The sequence below is a fragment of the Apus apus genome, chromosome 1 (assembly GCF_020740795.1).
Source record: "Apus apus isolate bApuApu2 chromosome 1, bApuApu2.pri.cur, whole genome shotgun sequence".
Classification (NCBI taxonomy): Eukaryota; Metazoa; Chordata; class Aves; order Apodiformes; family Apodidae; genus Apus; species Apus apus.
The window spans coordinates 151,674,236-151,694,816 of NC_067282.1; the positions used below are offsets into that span (position 1 = coordinate 151,674,236).

At 39.1% G+C, this 20,581-nt stretch overlaps 1 protein-coding gene across 5 annotated transcripts in view; it reads left to right on the forward strand.

Moving 5' to 3' along the window:
* Positions 1-20,581, forward strand: part of NCF4 (neutrophil cytosolic factor 4) — a 42,150-nt gene that overhangs the window by 12,032 nt on the left and 9,537 nt on the right. For 2 of the 5 annotated variants that reach the window (XM_051610155.1, XM_051610146.1), the window contains exons 1-6: positions 13,558-13,727; positions 15,505-15,589; positions 16,767-16,920; positions 17,202-17,272; positions 18,074-18,201; positions 19,627-19,684. In XM_051610155.1, the coding sequence (XP_051466115.1) occupies positions 13,696-13,727; positions 15,505-15,589; positions 16,767-16,920; positions 17,202-17,272; positions 18,074-18,201; positions 19,627-19,684 (528 nt within the window). In that variant the 5' untranslated portion in view covers positions 13,558-13,695. Of the gene's footprint in view, positions 1-13,507; positions 13,728-15,504; positions 15,590-16,766; positions 16,921-17,201; positions 17,273-18,073; positions 18,202-19,626; positions 19,685-20,581 lie in introns of those variants that run through there. The other 3 variants (XM_051610164.1, XM_051610172.1, XM_051610137.1) reach the window with 2 other exon arrangements.

Below are 20,581 nucleotides of genomic sequence, written 5' to 3' on the forward strand. Positions count from 1 at the left end.
TAAGGACACGTAAGTGTCCCTTTTCTGACATAGAAGTACTATAGAAGTTCAAAGCTGTGGGATAATAAAGGATTATGATATATTGTCATCAGTACTAACCAACTATTAATGTTGACATGCAAATTACTGAAGACACGGTGTATTTTAATACTTACTAAGAGCTGGGGGGAAAGCAGGTGGGGTATCTTGTTCTGATAATTACTTACGAGTGAGAGTGAGAGAAGTAAACAAGGGAGTGATCGAGTGAGGACAAAGACTGGTGAACAGACACTTACAAACAGACACACACACACACAAATATGTGTGTGTAGGTGAGAAAGAGAGAGAGAGATGTGTAGATAAACATCTTTTCACCGTGTGTGTCAGATGAAACAGACATCTCAAGCAACAATGCAGCCTTAAATGAAGAGTGGGTGCACACATGCCTCCTCCAAATGTAAAATACACACTTGTGGATGAAAGTATGGACCTGTGTACAAATTTATGCACATGTATGCATGCACACACCTGATGTGGTGGTAAATGACAAGTTGTTTCAATACTTGGATTCTTGCTTTTATAAAATCAAGGAAGTTGTGGTGATCCTGGAAAATGTGTGGAAGCTTTGTCAAACCTTTAGAGGAAAGCATGGTTCTCCTGCCTTTTGGTAAGTGGAACATTTGGAGCTTTCTGCTCTATCTCCCTACCAGAAGTGCATCTGATACACTGTACAGGGATTTCCAAGTTTAATTTAGCTTAACTGTTGGCTGCAATCAACTGCTGATAAATTTAGTTGGGGGATTAGGGAACCTGAAAGACTAATAGCTCCTTAAAAGGAGCCCAAAGATGAGACAGCAAAACAAAAACATCTGCTAAATTTTCCCTTAGAATGGTAGCAGATAGTACAGCAAGAGTTTCGAGAAATAAATAGGTTGTTTTTGGGTGAGGAGGGATTTTTGTAAAAATAGATACTTGGAGAAGGAAAACCAAATAGTGTAATTATTTAAGATGGTTGTTCCCTTTACAAAGTGAAGGAAAGGATATCCTGATGGAAAGCAATAGCGTATAGTGAACATCCTTCTCCAGCAGTTCTAGATAGTTTGCTAGCCCATTAAAAACAGCTATTGTTAGCTCCTTTTCCTCATTACATCTTTTTTATAGACTGTCATGTTTAGCTAAAGTCTTTGCACTTTAGTGGCAGCATTAATTCAAGTGTGAATTCTTTAGCATGGCTGTCGCATCTTAACGCTGTGGATAGTGAAGTAGATGTGTTGACCTGTACTTTGTATGTGCAGTCAAAAATGGAGATTCAAACCAAGTCAACAGAAGAAAACTCAGATTTTTATTTGGAGAATAGGGTTATTAAAATTACTAGAAGTTTCCTTTCCTAAACACATTTTCTCTCTTGTTTTTATACTGCATCAATTTTTGTAGATTCAACTGTATCTAAGGCCTTTCATATGTATTTTACTTATATGCCTCATGGTAAGAAACAAGTCTGGTGCCAAAGACACTGTGATATTGCACAGGCTTCTTCTTTATGCTTAACTTTAAAACTATGAATAATCCCTCTGAAGCCAGATTTGGGGTTTAAATAAAAATCCAGTAACTATTTAATGCCTTTTTTTAATTATTTGCCTTCTTCACACCTTCTTCTGCTATCCCACAGTGATGTTTTTATTTTTTCTACTGCTTAAGGGCCCAAGAGCAGACTTGGGTGAGAAAAGGTTAAAAAGAAAAAAAGTATTTGAATAATTATTATTCAATTTAAAATGGAGTAATCTTTGATAACATTTAAATTTGCTTAAAAAGAAATGGCTTTTCACACAGTGTTTAATTATCTTGTGGATTTAGCAGCTGGATGGGTATTATTTCAGCAAACAGTTTATTGAAATTTGAAGAAGGATTATAAGTAAAAGTAAAATATCTGCTGTTAGCCTAGTTAAATCTGGTAGGCTTTGGAAGCATAAGACAATCATCAGTAGGAATAAGAATGTCAACTATCTTGCCAAGGCAAGCAAGTGTGTTTGCGTTCAATTTTATTATTTTTTTTTTCTGCAATACACAGAATAAAGCATTATTGGAAAGAAAATATTCAGAGTAAGAATTCAGATCTGCTCTGATGAATCAAGAGATAGATTAAAGAGTGAGAGAAGCTAATGCTTTTTCTAGAATAAAAATTTCTGATGTTCATAAACTCTTTGTATAGTTACATCATGATGTAGGAGGACTAGTAAGCAGTATGTCTGTCATTCAAACACATGAACAGTGACTCTTCTGTAACTGAGAGCAAAATTACACTGAATTTTCAAATTATATCTCTGAAATACCAATTGGACTTACATAGTTATGTGGTGAAAGTGTTATCTTCTGTGATTCTTATTCTCTGAACATTATGTATTTGTAAAACTCTGCAGCTTTTCTGAATGCTCACTAGTTAATGTTCTTAAAAGTCCAATTTCAGATTAAGTAATTTTAATTTATTATTTTTTTCACTATGTCAGACATATAACCAGGCATGCTAGGTTTCTATAGCCATTTTATTTCTTACAGTAAGACTCTAGGTGTCTAAAGACCACAGTACTAACACGAATAAAGAGACTGAGGATAATGAGAGCCAAGCTACTAAGGCAAAAGAAAACCAGAAGAACTGTATTTATTGCTAAAAATATGACTGCAGGTCTTGTGCTTGTGTGATGCATAAGTTTAGTCTTTCTATTCATTTTCATGATAGTTATGTTCCCCTCCTCCCCCCATTTAAAGCACTGAGTACTTGATGTGTCAGGCAGAATTTGAGGAAGGCAGATCTAAGGTACTTTAGGTATGAAAGTCTTGTTTATTTTATGAGTCATGAATGCAGACCAGGCTTTCCCTGGGATTACCAGGTCAGTTTATAGGTTTCAAGAGAGAGCTGACAAAGGAGGAGCAGGCCCAAAGCCAAATAATTATCTGCTCTTCAGGTGATGTGCCATAAAAAATTATTTTCCAATTTAGAATCAGAGATTTAGGATTAGAGGAATAAAGGGTGAGATAGGAATTAAGGAGAAAAAAAAAATAAAAAAAAGAGGTGACATGGAGAGTAAAGTAGGTTGAGGAGGAATATGGGCATGGAGAGAGATGAGTGCCACAAGGGGAAAATAGTGAGGAGGAAAAAGTTGGAATTCAGAGATAAAAGAATTTGGAGATGCATGAGACAGGTAGTACAAGTAAGGCACAGAGTTCAGTTGATTTCTTGTTACTGGCAATGCAATCTGAGAATATCCACCAATATATTTTGCTATGAAGTTATTAAAGGTAACATTTTTAGAAGTTTTTGTTTTAGGAGAACTTGTGTTTTCCTTTCATTGTGCACCCAGGAGAAGAGTCTAGCTATTTCTCCTTTTAATACCACTTTGTTCAGTTGGATTAGCAATTAGATCTCCCTCCCAGTCTTTAAGCTAAACAAACCCATTTACTTCAGCATTTCCTCCCATATCATAGGCTTCAGCCTTATTTGTCCTCTGTTGAACTCTATACAGGTTGTCAATATTTCTCTTGTTCTCAGAGGCCTCCAAAACAATCTGTATTCCAGATACAGCCTTATGAACATTTAATAATAAGAAAAATAATTTCTTTTAACCTGCTGGCTGCTGTTGTGCTAATGCAAAAAAACAACCCGCTAAAACCCCAACCAAAAGACCCAAAACAAAAGCAAACAAACAAAAAGAAAAAGTGCATGTATGGAGAGAAATAAAGGAGACAAACAATGAAGATGAAAGAAAGAAAAGGGAACAGCAAAGATTTGCTCAAAGCTCGGTCAGCAAAATTTCAAGTGTAGTGGATCTGAAAGTGTAGCTGTGCTAGGTTACTGTGCTAGCAGATAGTGGAGAACAGACTGATCTATTGGCTTTTATAATGGAGAGGTCTTGGCAAGGACTATTGCCACCTCAGGACATTTGCAGATTTGTAAATGCAAATTGAGTATAACTCCAACAGTGCCCAAGAGGGCAAGAGCAAGATTCTTATTTGTCAGTTTTCCCTTCCTCTCTCCTAATGGAAATAATCTTGGCTTATCTGAGAGATAAAATTTATGGCCAACCTGCTGGCTCGTCAGCTTCCCGTGTCTCATAAATTAGATAGCCAGGCACATGTGGGTCAAGTTTTGAAATGCAATGCATGTGTTTAGAGGAGTGATGGATTCTTCCCAATCCTTCTTTACATTTGTTTGTTCCTACATATCCCTATTTTTACCTTTTATGTTCATCTTTCTCTCAATTGTCAATTGTCCCTATTTTTCCTCTAATTCTTTTATTTTTCTCCAGTTGATCATGTTGATGGCTGTACTACATCAGTATATAAACTTATCTGACATTTATGCATAATCTTTTGTTTATCCCACACTCCAGATACGGAATAAAGGACCATGTTCCTTTTCCCAGTCTTTCCTCCTTTTTCTCTCTACATTAGCATGTCTTTCATGCTGAGAGGAACTGCAGATACAGTTTTCTGAGTGTCAAAGCCCATGATGTTCTGCTGCAGCTGAGCAGTAGTTAAAGTCCTGGCTCTTCTCAGAATTTCAAGAAAGACTTTATTTAGTCCCAGATATGTCTGGGGGCTGTAATAGCACTTACTGTACAGCAAGGCCTGAGATCCTTTATTTTTAAGAGTAGGTCTGTACTTAAATCTGCTAGTCAACATAGTTATAAAAGAAGAAGCATTAGTGAGGAGATGCTGTACCCTCCAAAGAAGTCTTTAGGCAGTGCAGTTTATGTTGATCTGGCATAAAGTGTTTGCAGTAAGTGAAGTCATTGATATAATTCTGTTATCAAAGTTGTATTTTTTCTTTTTAGCCTGTAGTTCCCTCACTGTCTATTGGTTGATGCAGTCAAGAGACAGAAAAGTTTAAGCTGAGAGAATACAATGGTATGGGACATTCTCCTTCTGGCATTATCAGCACTATCAGGGTAGAATAAGTAGTATGAAAAATGGGTCTAACTCAGTATTTTCTCTACCATGGAAAGTGATTACTCCACTAAAAGGCTTCAGCAACAATTGGTCCGGTTAGCTGGAAGCAAAGAGTGATGCCTGCCACAAAGGCTTTACTAGTCAGTTAATGGGGATACATCCAGTTCAATCCCCTTTTGAGTATAATCAGGCCAGGTTTTGTCATTTTTTGTGGAATATATTACAGTGCAGACTGTCTCTGTGAGATGCAGAGATGTTAACCAAGATAGGGGAAAAAAAAGACACCAGCTCATCTTTTAAATCCATGATTAAAATCTTGCAGAAATCACTTCTTATTCCATCTCAGTGTAGTATTAAAAGAGCCTTTTGTGGCCAAAAAGCTTTGCTTATTTTTAGAGCAGCCCAACAGAATGCAATATTGGGGACAAAAATGGAAAAGGGAGTTCTGTGAGGTGACTGAGCCTTTTTAATTGCTGGCAAATCCACTGGACTGGTCTGTTGACAAACAGGACAGGGAGAGCTGGAGATAGATCCCTGGTGGATTTGAGAGCCAAGAATCAGCCAAACATCTTGGACAACTTTGGAAGCTTGTTTCTTGTTTGGCTCCTTTCTCCCTCCTCCCATTTCTCTGCAGCAGAAGCAGTGTTGAAGGGTGTCTACTCTGTCTGGCAGGCTGCTGGAGGAGTCTCTGGCCTCAAATTACACAGCTTGAGAACTCTGTGCATAAAATTAGCAGCAGAGTTCTGTGTATTAGGTGCCAGGGAAAAATGTCACATTCAGCAGAACTCAGAGGTGAGAGGTGGAACAGAAAGAACTGGAACGGGACATCAATCCACCTCTACCTTTTACTGTTTTGCAGCAGACGTGTCTGAGAGTGTCATAACTAGCTGGCTTGGTGCAAAGATTGTTTAGGCAGTAAATTGATTTTATTGTATGTTTTAGAAATAGGGATACTTGTCTTTTCTTCCTTTTTTTTCCCCTTCACTTGCTCTTTTTACTTTTTACTTTACTTTGTTCTGAAGAGTTCTTACTTTGTGTCTTTTCAGAAGAAAAATGCTTTCCATTCATGAAGAAGTGATATTAACATATAGTTTTCTGCCCTCCTTTCCACCTTCATGGGGTCTGTTTCTGGTGGAATATCCACTGTAAGGGCTCTACATTCAGACTTTGCAATAGCTTATACGAGTTACTTACAATGAAATCTGGAAAATTGAAGTCCTGGCAAGCAGGCAAGGGCATTAAAGCAGGAAGAAGCAGCTGTTCAAGGATCGGACTCTTTAGATACTATCACAGTGGCAGGTATCTCATTCAGAAAATGATTAGAGAAAAGGTCATGGTATGAGGGTGTGTTCTGGCTCCTTCCTTCCATCATAAAAGGGGCAAAATCCTTGTCACACCAGTGTTAGATTGCCCTGAGGCATATCTGTGAGAGAGGCTGCATTAGCATCTGTATGTAGATATGAATTGCCAAGAGACATAAATGTACGTTTGCCTGAATTGTTTGGGGATGTACATGTCCACACATCCATTCACTGTGTGGTCAGAGTAAGACAAAGTTATCAGGCAACAATGCTAGTTTAATGTATTCCTTCATATTCATTCTCCATATTGCTGTCTGTGCAGTGAGCTGGGCTGGGAAATATATCCATGGCTTAAAAAAATGTTTTTACAGCTGGATTAGTTAGCTGGTGTATTTTGCAGCACAGCTTCAGATGTGCCATCCTGTGGGGCAGGAAAAAGCAAGAGTATGCGAGGACCAGGAATTTCCGAAGCTGATACCATCCCCAGATACTAATTTATTGAAATCACAACTTCAGAGTCCCCCATTGCATTTGTTTGACTCAGATTATTGAAGCAATCAGGATGATGTATTCACGTATTAGGTAGCACTCTGGGGCAGAGAGCTCTTCTTCATGACATTTCCTTGCTCTTTTCCACAGCAGGGCAGGCCCATTGGCTACTGGTGGTAAACATGTGCGATAGTTTAGCAACTACATTATTTTCTAAGGCTTTTGGAACCAGATCTAAGGCCTGGCATCAGAGCATTACTGACACATTTTTGAAGGCCTCTTCTCCCAGGTAAATAATGATAGGACCAGAGGAAATGGCCTCAAGTTGCACCAGGGGAGGTTTAGACGAGGTATTAGGAAGAATTTCTTTGCTGAAACAGTAGTTGGGCACTGGAACAGGCTGCCCAGGGAGAAGGTGGAGTCACCAACCCTGGAGGTGTTAAAAAATTGTGTAGATGTGGCACTTCAGGACATGCTCTAGTAGGCATGGAGATTTTTTCTGGGTTAATGGTTTGACTCAGAGATCTTAGAGGTCTTTTCCAGCTGTGACGATTCTGTGATTCTGTAGTTCTGTTTTTATATTGTTTTCAATTTGCATTGTAGTTGATCTTCAGTGCAGGTGTGTTGTTAAATATAGTGCTTGTCGTTTCTCACTTTTCAACTCTTTTTCCTAAAGAATGATACCTCTATTGAGTATTTTTCCTCCTCACTCTTCTCCCCATCAGGAAAGTGCTACTGGCAGCCCCAGTTTACAGCTGGCAAATAATACATCACACAGCAAGCCACTGGCTGAACTGAATGCAGTTAATTGAAAAGTCTCTTATTTAGACCTGGCTTCATGGAACAAGGCAGAGTTATGCCTGTTCAGGGATGGGAAACACTGTCTCCAGCCTTCCACACTTGAAATGGACAGACTGGCAGCTGGCTTGGGATCAGATGGCTTATTGGTACAGTAATTGGTGGGCTCATTCCACGAGTTTATCTCTCAAGAAACAAAGGCTGAAGTAATAGATGACCAGTAGCTGAGGCAGCAAGTGAGACAGGTTATAAGTACATGCTGGAAGGAATACTGACAGAACAGAGCTCTGAGAAGTACAGGATCTTGGTACTGCATCTGTATTTTCCTCTTGTCTGACTATGTTAATCTCTAGATTGCCCCAGTTTTCTTAGGGAATATTGTCCCAAATTATGAGCCATTAGAAAATAAGGAATAAACTCCCTATAATGCGCAGACTAGATATATCTGCACCAGAAAATTGTGCTTCTTTGACTATATCAGTGTAGCTTAAGTAGTACAACTCCCCTAGGGTAAAGACAATTATACCAGTGTAAAAGTGCATATCCAAATATAGCTGAGTCCCGAATGGGAAGGTACCTTTATACCAGTAATAACTAGGTCCACAGTAAAGCACAGATTTATTTCCTTATCTTTAGGAACCTGAGGTGACAAAATTGGGAATATAGCTACTTTATAATTTGTGTATATTCCAAGGAGACAGATAAAACCTTCAGAGAAGGAGTTGGCCCACTTGAGGTCTGATTTACTGGCTGGTGGTGCCTTCACTGCCTGTTCAGAGAACTTCCACTTAACTAAAAGCACTTACCTAAAGTTTCTAAATTAAGCAAAAGGAATTTGCTCAGAGGATTTCATAAAATGGATGGAAAAAATAAACTATTAGGAACAGTGCAGAATGTTTTAAAGGCAGCGCCACACAGATTTCAGCAAATCCCAACCCTTTTTTGAGTTTTGGAAAAGCTAAGTGAATTTTTATTATATCTTTTTGTAACTTTGACAGGCCTTTTGAACTTGTGAAACAGATGAAGCATGATTTTATGTCTTGAGTAGCAATAACTCAGATTTTTGACTCTCAAGATAATTAGGAGACTAAAACATAGGGACTCACCTGCCACAAGTAGTCATTGCTGCTACGCACTTAAAACTGGGTTTTAAAGTTTTGGAGGAATGGTTGTAGGCATAGCTCTCAGGAGTTACTGAAAGGAGATATTCTACTCCTTGGTCTGCAATGGCCAGTTACCTGATTTTATCATTGGTAGTTGACTTGAGCATATGGGCCCACCTCCAGCAACAGTAACAGTGGCAACCTCTGCTCTGTTTCTTCCCTGTTTGTCTCATTTATTCTGTAAGCAATATGTTAACTGGATGAAAAAATGTTCTGGTGCTGTTTCTCACTTAGCCTAGTCTTGGACATCAACATCCATCTGAATTCTGCAAGAACAAAAAGCCCCATTGCTCATCAAGGAGAAGTTACTACTGTTCTGGTAAGACTTCCTCTAACTCTTCCAACCTTAAGTGATCCTACTACATCAAAGAGAAATCCTGTATCTTTTTACAGGATTTTAAAATGAAGCAGATTTATTGGAAAGGAAGAATTGTTTTCCACTGAGAGAAAGATCATAATAATGCTTGTGATAGTGCTCTGCATAAGAAAACTGGTAAGGTCTGACTAACAAAAGGTCATTAACTAACAAAACCCAGAATCATACTCTTGAATACATGTTTCTAAAATTACTGATAATGACTAATTAATAAATAAATTTTGGGGGCTATTTTTTCATGCTGTACTTACTCCTTGTTTTCACAAAATCACAGAATCATTCTGATTGGAAAAGGCCTTTCAGATCATTGGGTCCAACCATAACAATCACTCAAGCAACTGAGGTGCAAAAGTCAAGATTCAGTTATGGGATTTAGTTTGATGTTCCCAGAAAACATGTCATTAAAAAAAAAAAAAAAAAAGGCTGCTGTTTCTTTAATATTTGGTTCTGTAAAGTCCTTGCATGCTGAGTGGTAATTTACTCTAGAAATTACTCCACCAAATTCACTGTGAGGAACAGTGGTAGATGCTGACCTTTACATTTCTTTAGTTCACGTTGGATTGTTTAGATGCGTTTGTATCAGCAGGGCATGATCATATTCCTTTTCTGCAAATGTCCACTAGTTACTTTTCACCCTAAACAAGCAGTCATGGAAGCTGTCCAGATTGCAATCAAAGAAAATCTCCAACATTCTATTTATTGATATTCCTGTGCCTTTTTTCCTCCTAACGCAATTGGTGCTAGGGAGAGTATCAGTGCACTCAGCCTGTATGGATTGAAATTTTTTTTTTTTTTTGGGTGGGGTGGTTCTTTTGAGTTCAGAAAGATAAGAGAACATCAACTTCATTTATTTATTTATTTATTTATTTATTTATTTATTTATTTATTTATTTAATGTGCTTGTTTTCAGTTGTCCTGAAAGCATACATCAAAGAAAGGGGGTCTCATTATTTACCAATGGGCCAACTGCCTTCTAAGGATTTTGTAGCACTACCTGCAAAAAAGTACTGAAATTACAGGGCAGACATCAGTAGCTTATTTTATGTAACTTTTGTCCAGAAATTTTGCAGAGCTGTAATTCATTATTCCTGCGCTATTATAATAATGATAAGGACTTTGAACATGACTGTATTTGAAACTAAGTATTATAAAAGTGTATTGCAACATTTGTTAAAGCTGATGGTAACCATAAAAGCAAAATATGTACAAGTATGTAATATGAATGGAAAATGGAATATAGGCCCAAATTACTTTTCTCAAATCAGTGTTATCAGTTGCAGCTCGGTCTCAGCCAACCGCAGAAGACACTCAACTGTAATGATGCTGCAGACACAAACATTCTCTATATCCTTTGACACAACAGGTTGAATGAAAGTATCTTGCAAGCCACTCTGCTGTGTGTGTTTCTATTTGATCTTCAGCTTCCTTGCAGTGATTGTGAAAATATTATTTCCTTTAAAGATTAACCTTTGATGAGACCAGATGTCTTTGAGAATATTGTTCACTTTATTCTGTTGCTTAACGAGTTTGTTCTGTGGCTGTTGATTGAACATAACTACACAGCAGTTTTCTAACAGCAGGTGCCTCAGCAAGAAGCCTTTATTCTGAAGCTCACAGATATGCACAGCCAAAATGACACAGTAGTGCTGTCATCAGAATTCATTCAGCTGTGTATTTTGCTGTATTCCTTCGATTTACCTTTTATTAGCAGTTCATGTATCTTTAGTGCTTTGGGACTATATCCCCATTTTCCATTAAAATTCCATGCTTGCTCCGGCTGTTTGGTTATAGCTGATTCCCTCAGGTTTCCAAGGTGCTATGTATCCTTGTACGAGTATTTTCTAACAACATATGCATTAGACAGAAGGCCCCAATTTCACAGCTCACATGCCTATGTGGCCAGAATAACATAGTAGGTGCTGAACTGTGAAAAGGTCTCTAATGGTGTCAGCATATGGTCATGATTCAGTCATCTGAGGATTTTCTTATTAGTCTTCCTTAATTAATTAATCAGTTAGTATTTCTTGCACCCAGATGCCTGCTTTCTCTTGCACATAGATAAGGATCAGTGCATAGTGCCATAACGACCATGTGGCCCAAGGCTGGGTGTGGCACTTAGTGCCATGGTCTAGCTGATGTGGTGGTGTTAGATCATAGGCTGGACTTGATGATCTCAGAGGCCTTTTCCAGCCTCAGTAATTCTGTCATTCTGTGGCCATGTCATCTGATGATGTTCGATACTTTCGTAGTGTAGACATATCTCTTGACATGGGTGCTGTCATTATGGGGTGAGTTTTGTAATTGGCAATTACTTAATTCATCAATAATTAATTATTTGAGCAGAGAGAGAATGTGGGTTTTACTAGACCCAGCTCATTTCCTCATCCCAAACAGCAGAAATTGCTGTTTCTCCTATAGTAGCATAATAGTAGAAATGGAGAGAAAAACATGGTAGTTGATGCACTGATTTGGCACAGAAGGACATGGCAAAGCAGTGATTCAAACAGTAGTCTTTCCCAGCCTTGGTGAGCCCACTAACCAATCAGCTGTCTACTCTTCTGAAGTCGGAATCTGCCTTCTAATCAGAAAAGAAGGTCTTGGTGTTGCTTTAGTTCAGAACAAGAAAATATTGCAGAAGCGGAGACTTTCTTAGCAGCTTTAACATTATTCTGTCAAATTAGTTTTATTACTGACTATAATCTCTAGCAGAGGATAGTGGAACTGAGGAGCTGCTTTCAGTTTGTTTTACTCAGCTTACAGCAAAACAGTTGCATAGACAATTTGTCTGTGAGGTTGTCTGTTGACTTGTTCTTGAAAAGCCATGTCTCCAGGTAAACAATGAACAAGTATTTTTGCATTGTGTCATGTCCTCTGTCTCTGAAAAGATGTACTTGCATTGTATCTAGATTATCTTCCAAGAGATATGAAAATATTAGAATCTCATTTTTATGATTAAAACTATGATATGCATCAACTATAAACCATTATCTTAAAAATGCCCCTCTGGCCTTTCTTTTTCACTTTATTTGCACAGTTCTGGTGCTTTCCATAACCTTTTTGCATGTGTTGGGAAGGCCTCTCTGAATTTTCATGAGTTCATATATATTGATTTTGTGATTAAGAGTTCTGGTTGAAGTGATCTGTTCCTGTTTCCCTCTGAATGTCAGGAGAAAGCAAGGGTATTTCAGTTAGAAGTCTTGATTATTGTCCCTCTCACTCAACCCAAAGGGAATGAACTTGATTTCAGGTTACATGGGAACTGCACACTTGGCAGGCCTAATCAAGAAAATGGAATACACAGTGGAGTGTGAAGGTCTGTGAAAATACTTGTATCCAACATCACCACTTAAAACTACTCTTGTAAGCCTGTGTGGGCAGCACAGAGTAGCAGATCATTCAGAAAACACAGTTCAGAATTCTGTGGCTTCTCCTGGTGCCTTCTGATCAAGAGACACTACATCCCCTCTCAGATTCTATAATGATGCCTTCAGTTATTCTCAGGAAAGAGATAGGTGAAGAATTTACTTCATTAAAATGCAGTGAATTGCAGTTTACTCTCAAGGATGATGATTACAGTTGTCAATAGAGTTTTATATTGAAGGTTGCTTTTTAACTTTTGCTCCATTCAGATAAGAATTTTGGAGCCAAACCAAATAGGAATTGAATATGAGAACAGAGTCAAAGACTAAAATGTGAATGCAGAGATAATACATGTGGCAGCTTTTGACTAAGGCAGATAGGTTATGCTGCAACTTATCTGCAGTGTTAGGAAAGGATGGTTTCTTCATAAATTTCTTCCTTTTAATTTCTTCTTGAAAGATTGTAAACGGATGTTGTACAAATGCTGTTTCACTACCCTTTGTGTACCAGGCAGGACAGCCTCTCTTTGGGTGCGACATTACCCTGCTTTTATAGGTGGCAAATGTGGATTGTTTTGAGCACGTGAAGCTGAAAAGATCTCTGCTCTTTCAAGGACACATATCTTATTTGCATTGATCCATACTTCAAAGTTCATTTCCAAATCTCCTGTGCCTGATACCCCAGTAACCATATGTTTGACAAGGTTGCATTTCCTGACCATACTTTCTGCTGCCACTTGAAAATTTATTCTTTGGCTCCAGCTCCTGGCTCTTGGTCCATGGAAAGGAAGATTATTGGGATTCACAGAGCCTCAAGTAAAGGTCAGAAGTGTTCATCCTAGTGTACAAACGTTAGTGTAGGGATGTATATGGGACATTTTAGCTGGGGTAAACCATAATTTGCTGAGCCCACTTATCTGGCTTTCCACAGAGGCAGATGTTTCGGTAAAGTGGTGGAACATGGACCATGGGGCTCATAGTTTCTGCTTTTTGTTGGGCTTTCAGTTTCTCAACTCTGGCAGTTTCGATACATGACAGACATCACAAATCAGCCTTTCTTTATGACAGTTTTTTCTCTAGTACTTCCTCAATCTCCTGGGGGTGGAGAAGCACAGAAAAAATCATCTGACACAGAAACATTAAAAAAAAGATCTCTCAGGCCTTGCAAAGGACTCTTGATTCACACGGGGAGAACTGCTTTGACTTCGTTCATCCTGTTCAACCAGGAACTGCCTGAGAGGTGGAGGAATAGAGCTTAGCCATCTGTATCTAAGAGGCTGGAAGCCATGTCTCTTCCCCGACAGCTGCGAGAAAAGAGGTAATGTGTCTGTCCCTCCTTCCACCTCCCCACAAATCTCCATGTAACTGCTACGATCTGTCAATTTAATTCTGGATACAAGTTTCTGTGCTGATTCTAATAGGCTTCTTGTTTCTGTGGCTTCCAAACTATTAGGCTGCTCAGCGTGGAGCAGACCATTTCTTAAGTTGGAGTGGACTTTCTTCATTGTGTGGGGAGTATTCACCACCTAGGACAATAGTGGGTCATTGTCCTCTTTATAGCTGCAGTTTCCCTTTTACTGGGTTTTGTGATATAAGTGTTTGTGATTATTATATCTCTTGATCTCCATAACCACATCCCTCTTCACAGCAAGTGGTAGTATTTACGGTGTTGTGGGTGGTGCTGACTCATGTCATTCTCCTCTTACAGCAAGCTATTGCAAGACTTTGCATCATTATTTCAGCCTTCCAGATAGGCTACGCATTGTGAAAGCCCTTCCTTTGGGATGTTCTCCGAGCAGTATAAACTGAGCCAACTGCCATGGTTTTTGCATTATCATAATACTTAACATTGTGTCAGCTTGGCATTCTTAGATGATCCTTTTGCAAGTTTTCCTTTCTACCTCATTGGCTATATTTTTCCCTCTCGTTCTTGATGCTTTTTACTGAAATGTTAATATAAGTGCCACTGTAACAACACTGAGTTGTAAGATTGAAGCGAAGTTGAATTTATCTTCTGTTTGTCAAAGATGTTGTATCAAGGAGAAGTTCCCAGGGTAAAAAGTACCTGCCAATCCATGCTGTTTTATTATGTGAACAATACAAGCATGAGAGTGTGGTCATATGGCTGCTCTTTAGATGTTCCTGCAAGGATCCTTCCTTCTCACTTGCTTCAAATCCAGTCCTTTCTAGGATCTGCAAAGCTTATTCTAACCTTACCCACTGTCATATGTTCCTTCATACATTTTACATTTTCAAAGTAGTATCTTTGTGCTTGCTTCAGGATATCTGCTGTGACTGAGACTGAGAGGTCTCCCAGTAAATATTTGCTAGGCTACTTGTTCTTTTTCCAAAGCCCCTTTGAGAGTCTGCTTTATTGTGATGTTTACAAGAAAGCTGGATAACGTTTTGACAGCTGGTGCAGGCACCACTAGTTGTGATGTAGAACAATTCTGTATCTTTGTTTCTTTTTTTTTTTTGCTTTGTTGCTTTTTTTGTTGTTTGTGCTTATCCTTCTGTTGTTTCTTTTCTTATATGCATAAGGTATATTGTATGCATTTTAGACAAAGATTTTTAAGAATTAGTTTTATGCTGTCAGTTTCTACAGAACTTAGCACAAGCAGCTCTTTTCTTAGTACGGTTTCCTACTCCCTACAGTAAGGCAGTAATAATGACAGCATAAATCATGGTGTATAATGATCTACTTAGAATAAGAGATGCTATTGCAGACTTATTGTCAGTCTACTAGATGTTGTAGGAAGGATTAAGAATGCATCATCACTTGGTCACATTTCTCAGGAAAAGCTTACCAGCTCAAGTGATTCTTTTGTGGTCCTGCTACTCTTAGGAATGGTACGGATGTTTCTTAGGCTTGATGAATCTTCACAATGGTCACTGACTTATGCTGAACATATAGAAACCTGACACCTCAAGATCAGACCTCCAGAGGAAGACAATGACACAAAATTTTTTTCACTTTTTGCTTTTGACACTAAATAATGTGATGTTGCCTAACTATCTTTGTTCTATATGGTGCAGAGACCTCCAAAGGCTAATGCCAGTATGAATAACCTAAATATTTTGTTCTTGCTTCACAGTGATTTTGACCAGCTTCCAGATGATGTACCTGTTTCAGCTAACATTGCAGATATTGAAGAGAAGAAAGGCTTTACTAATTATTATGTAAGAAAAGAGATTTATCCTGTCTTTATATACCGTCATCTGCGATTGGTTTAGTTTTGGGAAGCAAAATGCAGTTCATCTGGTGTAGTTGCTTTTTGGCATGAATAGTTCTGTGAGGAGAACTTCTCAGTGCTTCTTTTTTCTTGATGAAAATGTTAGTGAATGAAAGTTAGCCTATCACAGATGTAGTCTAAAAATGTATTGTCTGGTGAAATGTGACAGAGGTATCCTTTAACATTACTTGTTTTCTAAATTCTTACCTAACTTCTAATTTATTTCCTGTCAGAGTGGGGTACCTTTGGTGAAGATAATGGGAAAGGAATTCAAAGAAGTAGAAGGGCAGGATCTTGTCTTCATTATTTCACAATACTGCCAAGTTAAGATGCTTCTATCTTCACAGACGGTAGCATATTAATAAATCATGAAAAAGCACACAGAGTGGGAATAGTAGGGAAAAGCACTAGGAGATTTTCTGAAAAGGTTTTTTAGGTAAGACCAGCTCAGTCTGGCTTCTTCAGGGTGTGCTGCTTTTAGTGGAGGCCTTGCTTATAAAACCTTCCCACTGCGGTATGCAGGTTTTAGGGACCTTTGGTTGCTCTGCCTTGATGTTTTCTGAAGGACTGGCTGCAAACTGGCTCAGAGATCAATGCATGGAAATCGTGGGCTCCTTTAGAGCAAAGTGATTTTGGTGAGAGGTAAATAAGATAGTGGTCAGGAGAGGTCAGACCATAATTCCTGACATTGTGTTCTTCAAAGTCAAAAAGAAGTATGAATACCTTCAGCTCTGAAAATAAATTCTTTTAGATGTCTATCTGTAGATTTTGATGTTCAAAGTAACTACAATAAAATATTTGTATTTACTTCACTTAATATATTCCGTTCGTCACAAGCATAAAGTAACATCCAGTAATTTCATGTTTCCTTTCAAGATTATGTCATAGAAAGCAGCCACAGGGACATGATCCATGGGAAGCTGGACCCACACACACCCCCCACACTTCCTGGTGTCAACTTGTTATTTTCTAGTACTTGAGCCTGCAGTTGCTTAACGGAAGGCTTGCTTTCCACTCCTAAGACACTATTCCTGGAGCACTGATTTTATGTTCCTATTGTATGTCTCACTTTCATTGGGTAAGTGACTATGAACATCAGCCTGGATGCCCCTTCTCTGTTTCAGATGTTTGTCATTGAAGTAAAGCTTAAAGGTGGTGGCAGGTACCTGATTTTCCGACGCTATCGTCAGTTTTATGCCCTGCACACCAAACTAGAGGAAAGATATGGGGCAGAGAGCAAAAATAGCCCTTTCACCTGCACACTCCCCATATTGCCAGGTAAGCTGTCAGTATTATTCTCAGCCCCAGGCTTTCCTAAAAAGGAGTGCATTGTAGGGAAGTAATTGTGACAAGGAACTAATACCCAGCTGTGGATGCTGGAGAAGTCAAGCTCCACTGGCAGTTCCTCCACTTGTGAAAACATTCATTTAGAAACCTAAAATCCTTTAGAAAATATGTATTTTCTTGGAGATCCTACTTTCTCCTGATTGACTCACTTCTCTGACAGCTTACATATTTTTTTTTTCTTCAATAACTGTCACAGGTTTTATATTTTCCAGGAAAAGTTTTTGTTGGGGCTAAAAAGGAAATTGCTGAGAGCAGGATTCCTATCCTAAATGTCTACATGAAGGTAAAATTTAATTTTAAGGTAGAGACTGCACTGAGTACTGCAGATGCTTACCCCTTGAAATCAGCTAAGAGAGACAGTACTGTAGTCCTAAGTATCTGCTTCTCTCTCAATTGTTTCTACTGAAGACACAATATCCACACTGTGGGACAACCTGCAATCTTATTCCCCAGATTGTTCAGACTGTAGGATCTGCTGGGATATGCAGTTCACAAAGGCTCACCCCCTGCCTTCATGCATAGATAGATATTCTTACAAAAATACCACCCCAAGATGTATGAGGAAATGGTCCATCTTCAGGTGTTGCATGAATCTGGAGTTGGTGTGTGCACCTAAGGGACTGGGACAGTGGGGTGGGCTTCTGGGTGTACCTTCTCTGCAATGAAGACACAGCCAGCAACATCGAGGAGATAAATACTTTGTGTGCAGGTTAACTGAAGACCTGACTTTAAATCAGTAACAGTCTGAAACACTAGCCAGGGCTTCCAGTACTTAAGATTGCATTCTTTCCACAGTCATTCATGTTCTGAAGGGAAAGACAGAGAGCAATTTACTCCTTCTGCAGTAAATCAGGCACAAAAATAGTGAAGCAATACACTGGCCAACTCCAGGAGTAAACAGGAGAAACTGTCAGCTGTTCAGCTGTGTCCTGCTGAGTGAGAAAGGAGAAGAGGGAGATTTCTGGCAGCAATGAATATCCTTCATGATCCCGTAGGTCAGAGAGGAAAATCTGTTACATGTAAATAAATAGAGAACTGGTCTTTCCCACTGTTACACTCTGCTTCCTACTTGCTCTTGGCACAGAACCTACTCTGCCTACCCGTTTGGGTGTTGATGGATGAAGAGGTACGGCTGTTCTTCTACCACTCAACCTTTGATAGCGAACAGGTGCCTCACAGGCTGAGACGGCTTCGCCCACGGACACGCCGAGTGTAAGTGATTGACATGTTTTTTCAGTGTTGCTTGATGTAAGAGATGCTGTCCAGTGTCAGGGGGAGAAAGAGATGAGGATCACCACTCTGTTTCCCAAGTCAATCCATGAAGTATTATTATGAGGATCTTTGTGGTAGAGTGAATATGGGGTATTTCTTGTTTTCAGTAATCTCAGATGTTTTAAGTGGATATGGTGCTTGCATTAAAGGAAAATTCCAAAATGAGAGTATATCTTGCTTTTAAAACAAATGCTTCTCAGCATTATCTGGTGATAATTCTTTAATGCTAATATCACAGAATCCTAGAATCATAGAATGGTTTGGGTTGGAAGGGACCTTAAAGATCATCTAGTGCCAACCCCCCTGCGTGGGCAGGGACACCTCTCACTAGACCAGGTTGCTCCAAGCCCCATCCAACCTGGCCTTCAACACTTCCATGGAATGGGCAGCCACAGCTTCTCTGGGCAACCTGTGCCAGTGTCTCACCACCCTCTCAGCAAATAACTTCTTCCTAGTATCTAATCTAAAACAACCCTCTTTCAGCTTGAGACCATTGCCCCTCATCCTGTCACTATATGACCTCATAAAGTAAAAACTGGAGAGTCCAGTTTTCCTGTAGCCCCTTCAGGTACTGGAAGGCTTCTGTAAGGTCTCCCTGGAGCCTCCTCTTCTCCAGGCTGAGCAACCCCAGCTCTCTCAGCCTGTCTTCTTAGGACATATATACTATAATGTGCAGAATTTGTAGTCCAAGCTTAAGGACATAGTCTTGCAGCACTGAAGTCAGCATGAGTTTTGGCACTGAATTCAGTGAGGTCTGGTTCAGACACTAAATGAAACGTAATACTTTGTTCCAGTCCTTCATATAAACAGGGGCCTGTCCTACATAGCAACATTGACACCCCTTTGGAGAACTGCTACCTAGACGTCATATTTCATTACTCTTTGGACAAATTAATTCTCCTTTCAACACAACAAAGATGGACCCACTTCCTTTCCACCTACTTCAATCAGTGCAAAAAATGTATGTGTGTGTGTGTCCCTGGATGTGTTTGTGATGGCAGCGTTTGAACTGAATGCTGGAATGCTAGAAACAGGGATGCCCAGTAGGCAGAGCAGGGGGCTGAGCAGTGCTGTGGAAGAGAGGTCCAAGATACTGACTGTGTTGGAAATTCCATCTGTTCTCAGCAGCAGACATCATCAGATTGCTGCTTCTCTGCACTGAAACCGAGAGAACGAGGGCAATGTTGTTGCATTCATATTTGCTTACTTCAGTGCTATACACAGATTCTCCTGCAGATTGCCCAGTGATCTAGGGCTTCCCTGCCTCTTAAATCATGAGAATGCAGACACTGTACTACTGATTATGTAGTATTTTTGATGACTAGAAAGAAATATTTACCTCCCTGTTGTGTTCTTTCTTTGCAGTAAAAGCACTTTATCTCAAGGCCCTGTTGTTGACCGCACGGCAGCTCCACGGGCTGAGGTGAGTACTCTGCACAATCTGTCATAGCATAGGAGATGAAACTCTCTTTCACTTTGGTATTTCATTGATCAAGTTGTCTTTTCCAATAACAGCTTGGGGAAGGGAGGGAAAGTGAAATCAAAACAGGAAAGCAATTGATTTTTAACAACAGGGAATGAAACAAAGAAATTGAGTAGTAAGAAAGTCCATTGTGAAGTGAGAATGGCAGGAGGCTCAAAATTGAGGGACATGTACAGCTTATTGCCAAATTATTCACATTTACATGGTGATATCCATAAATTACATTTAAAGCAAACACAACCTTCAGTCTCACTGACTTTGGCATATGTTTAAAAACTTTTCAGGTGAGACATGTTAGTATTCTCTGTAACAGAAGTGTTCTACTGAGAAGTGCCTATACCCTTGTCTTTTGCTGTATATTGTCTTGGTATTAAGCACATGAAACTGATTTGTAACCAGTAACTTGTTTGAGCGTGGTCTTGCTTCCTGGAACATGTGACTTTGCCATGTAAGACTGAAAAAAACTGCAAGTGTTTGTTGGTTGAGGTTTTACACTGAATGTGGCAGGTCTTGGATCATTCATATCTCTTGGGTTTTGTATATTGATTTATTAATATTGAATATACGTATCAAAACTTTAAAAATGCTTTTGAAAGAGCTATTAAGTAGCCTTATGGACTACTAGGACAACAATGACCATTGTCTGTTTTTTATTAGGAGAACTCTTGACATTAGCAGGACCAAAAGAACCATCTCAATACAGAATAAAAAACACTTACTCTTTTTCTGCTTCTGTAAGAGCATTTAAATGGCTACTATGTTCTCTAACAACAATGGGGAAGATTTGCATTTTTGACAACTTGGCCACTTTAATTATTCAAGAACATCTTGTTAGGG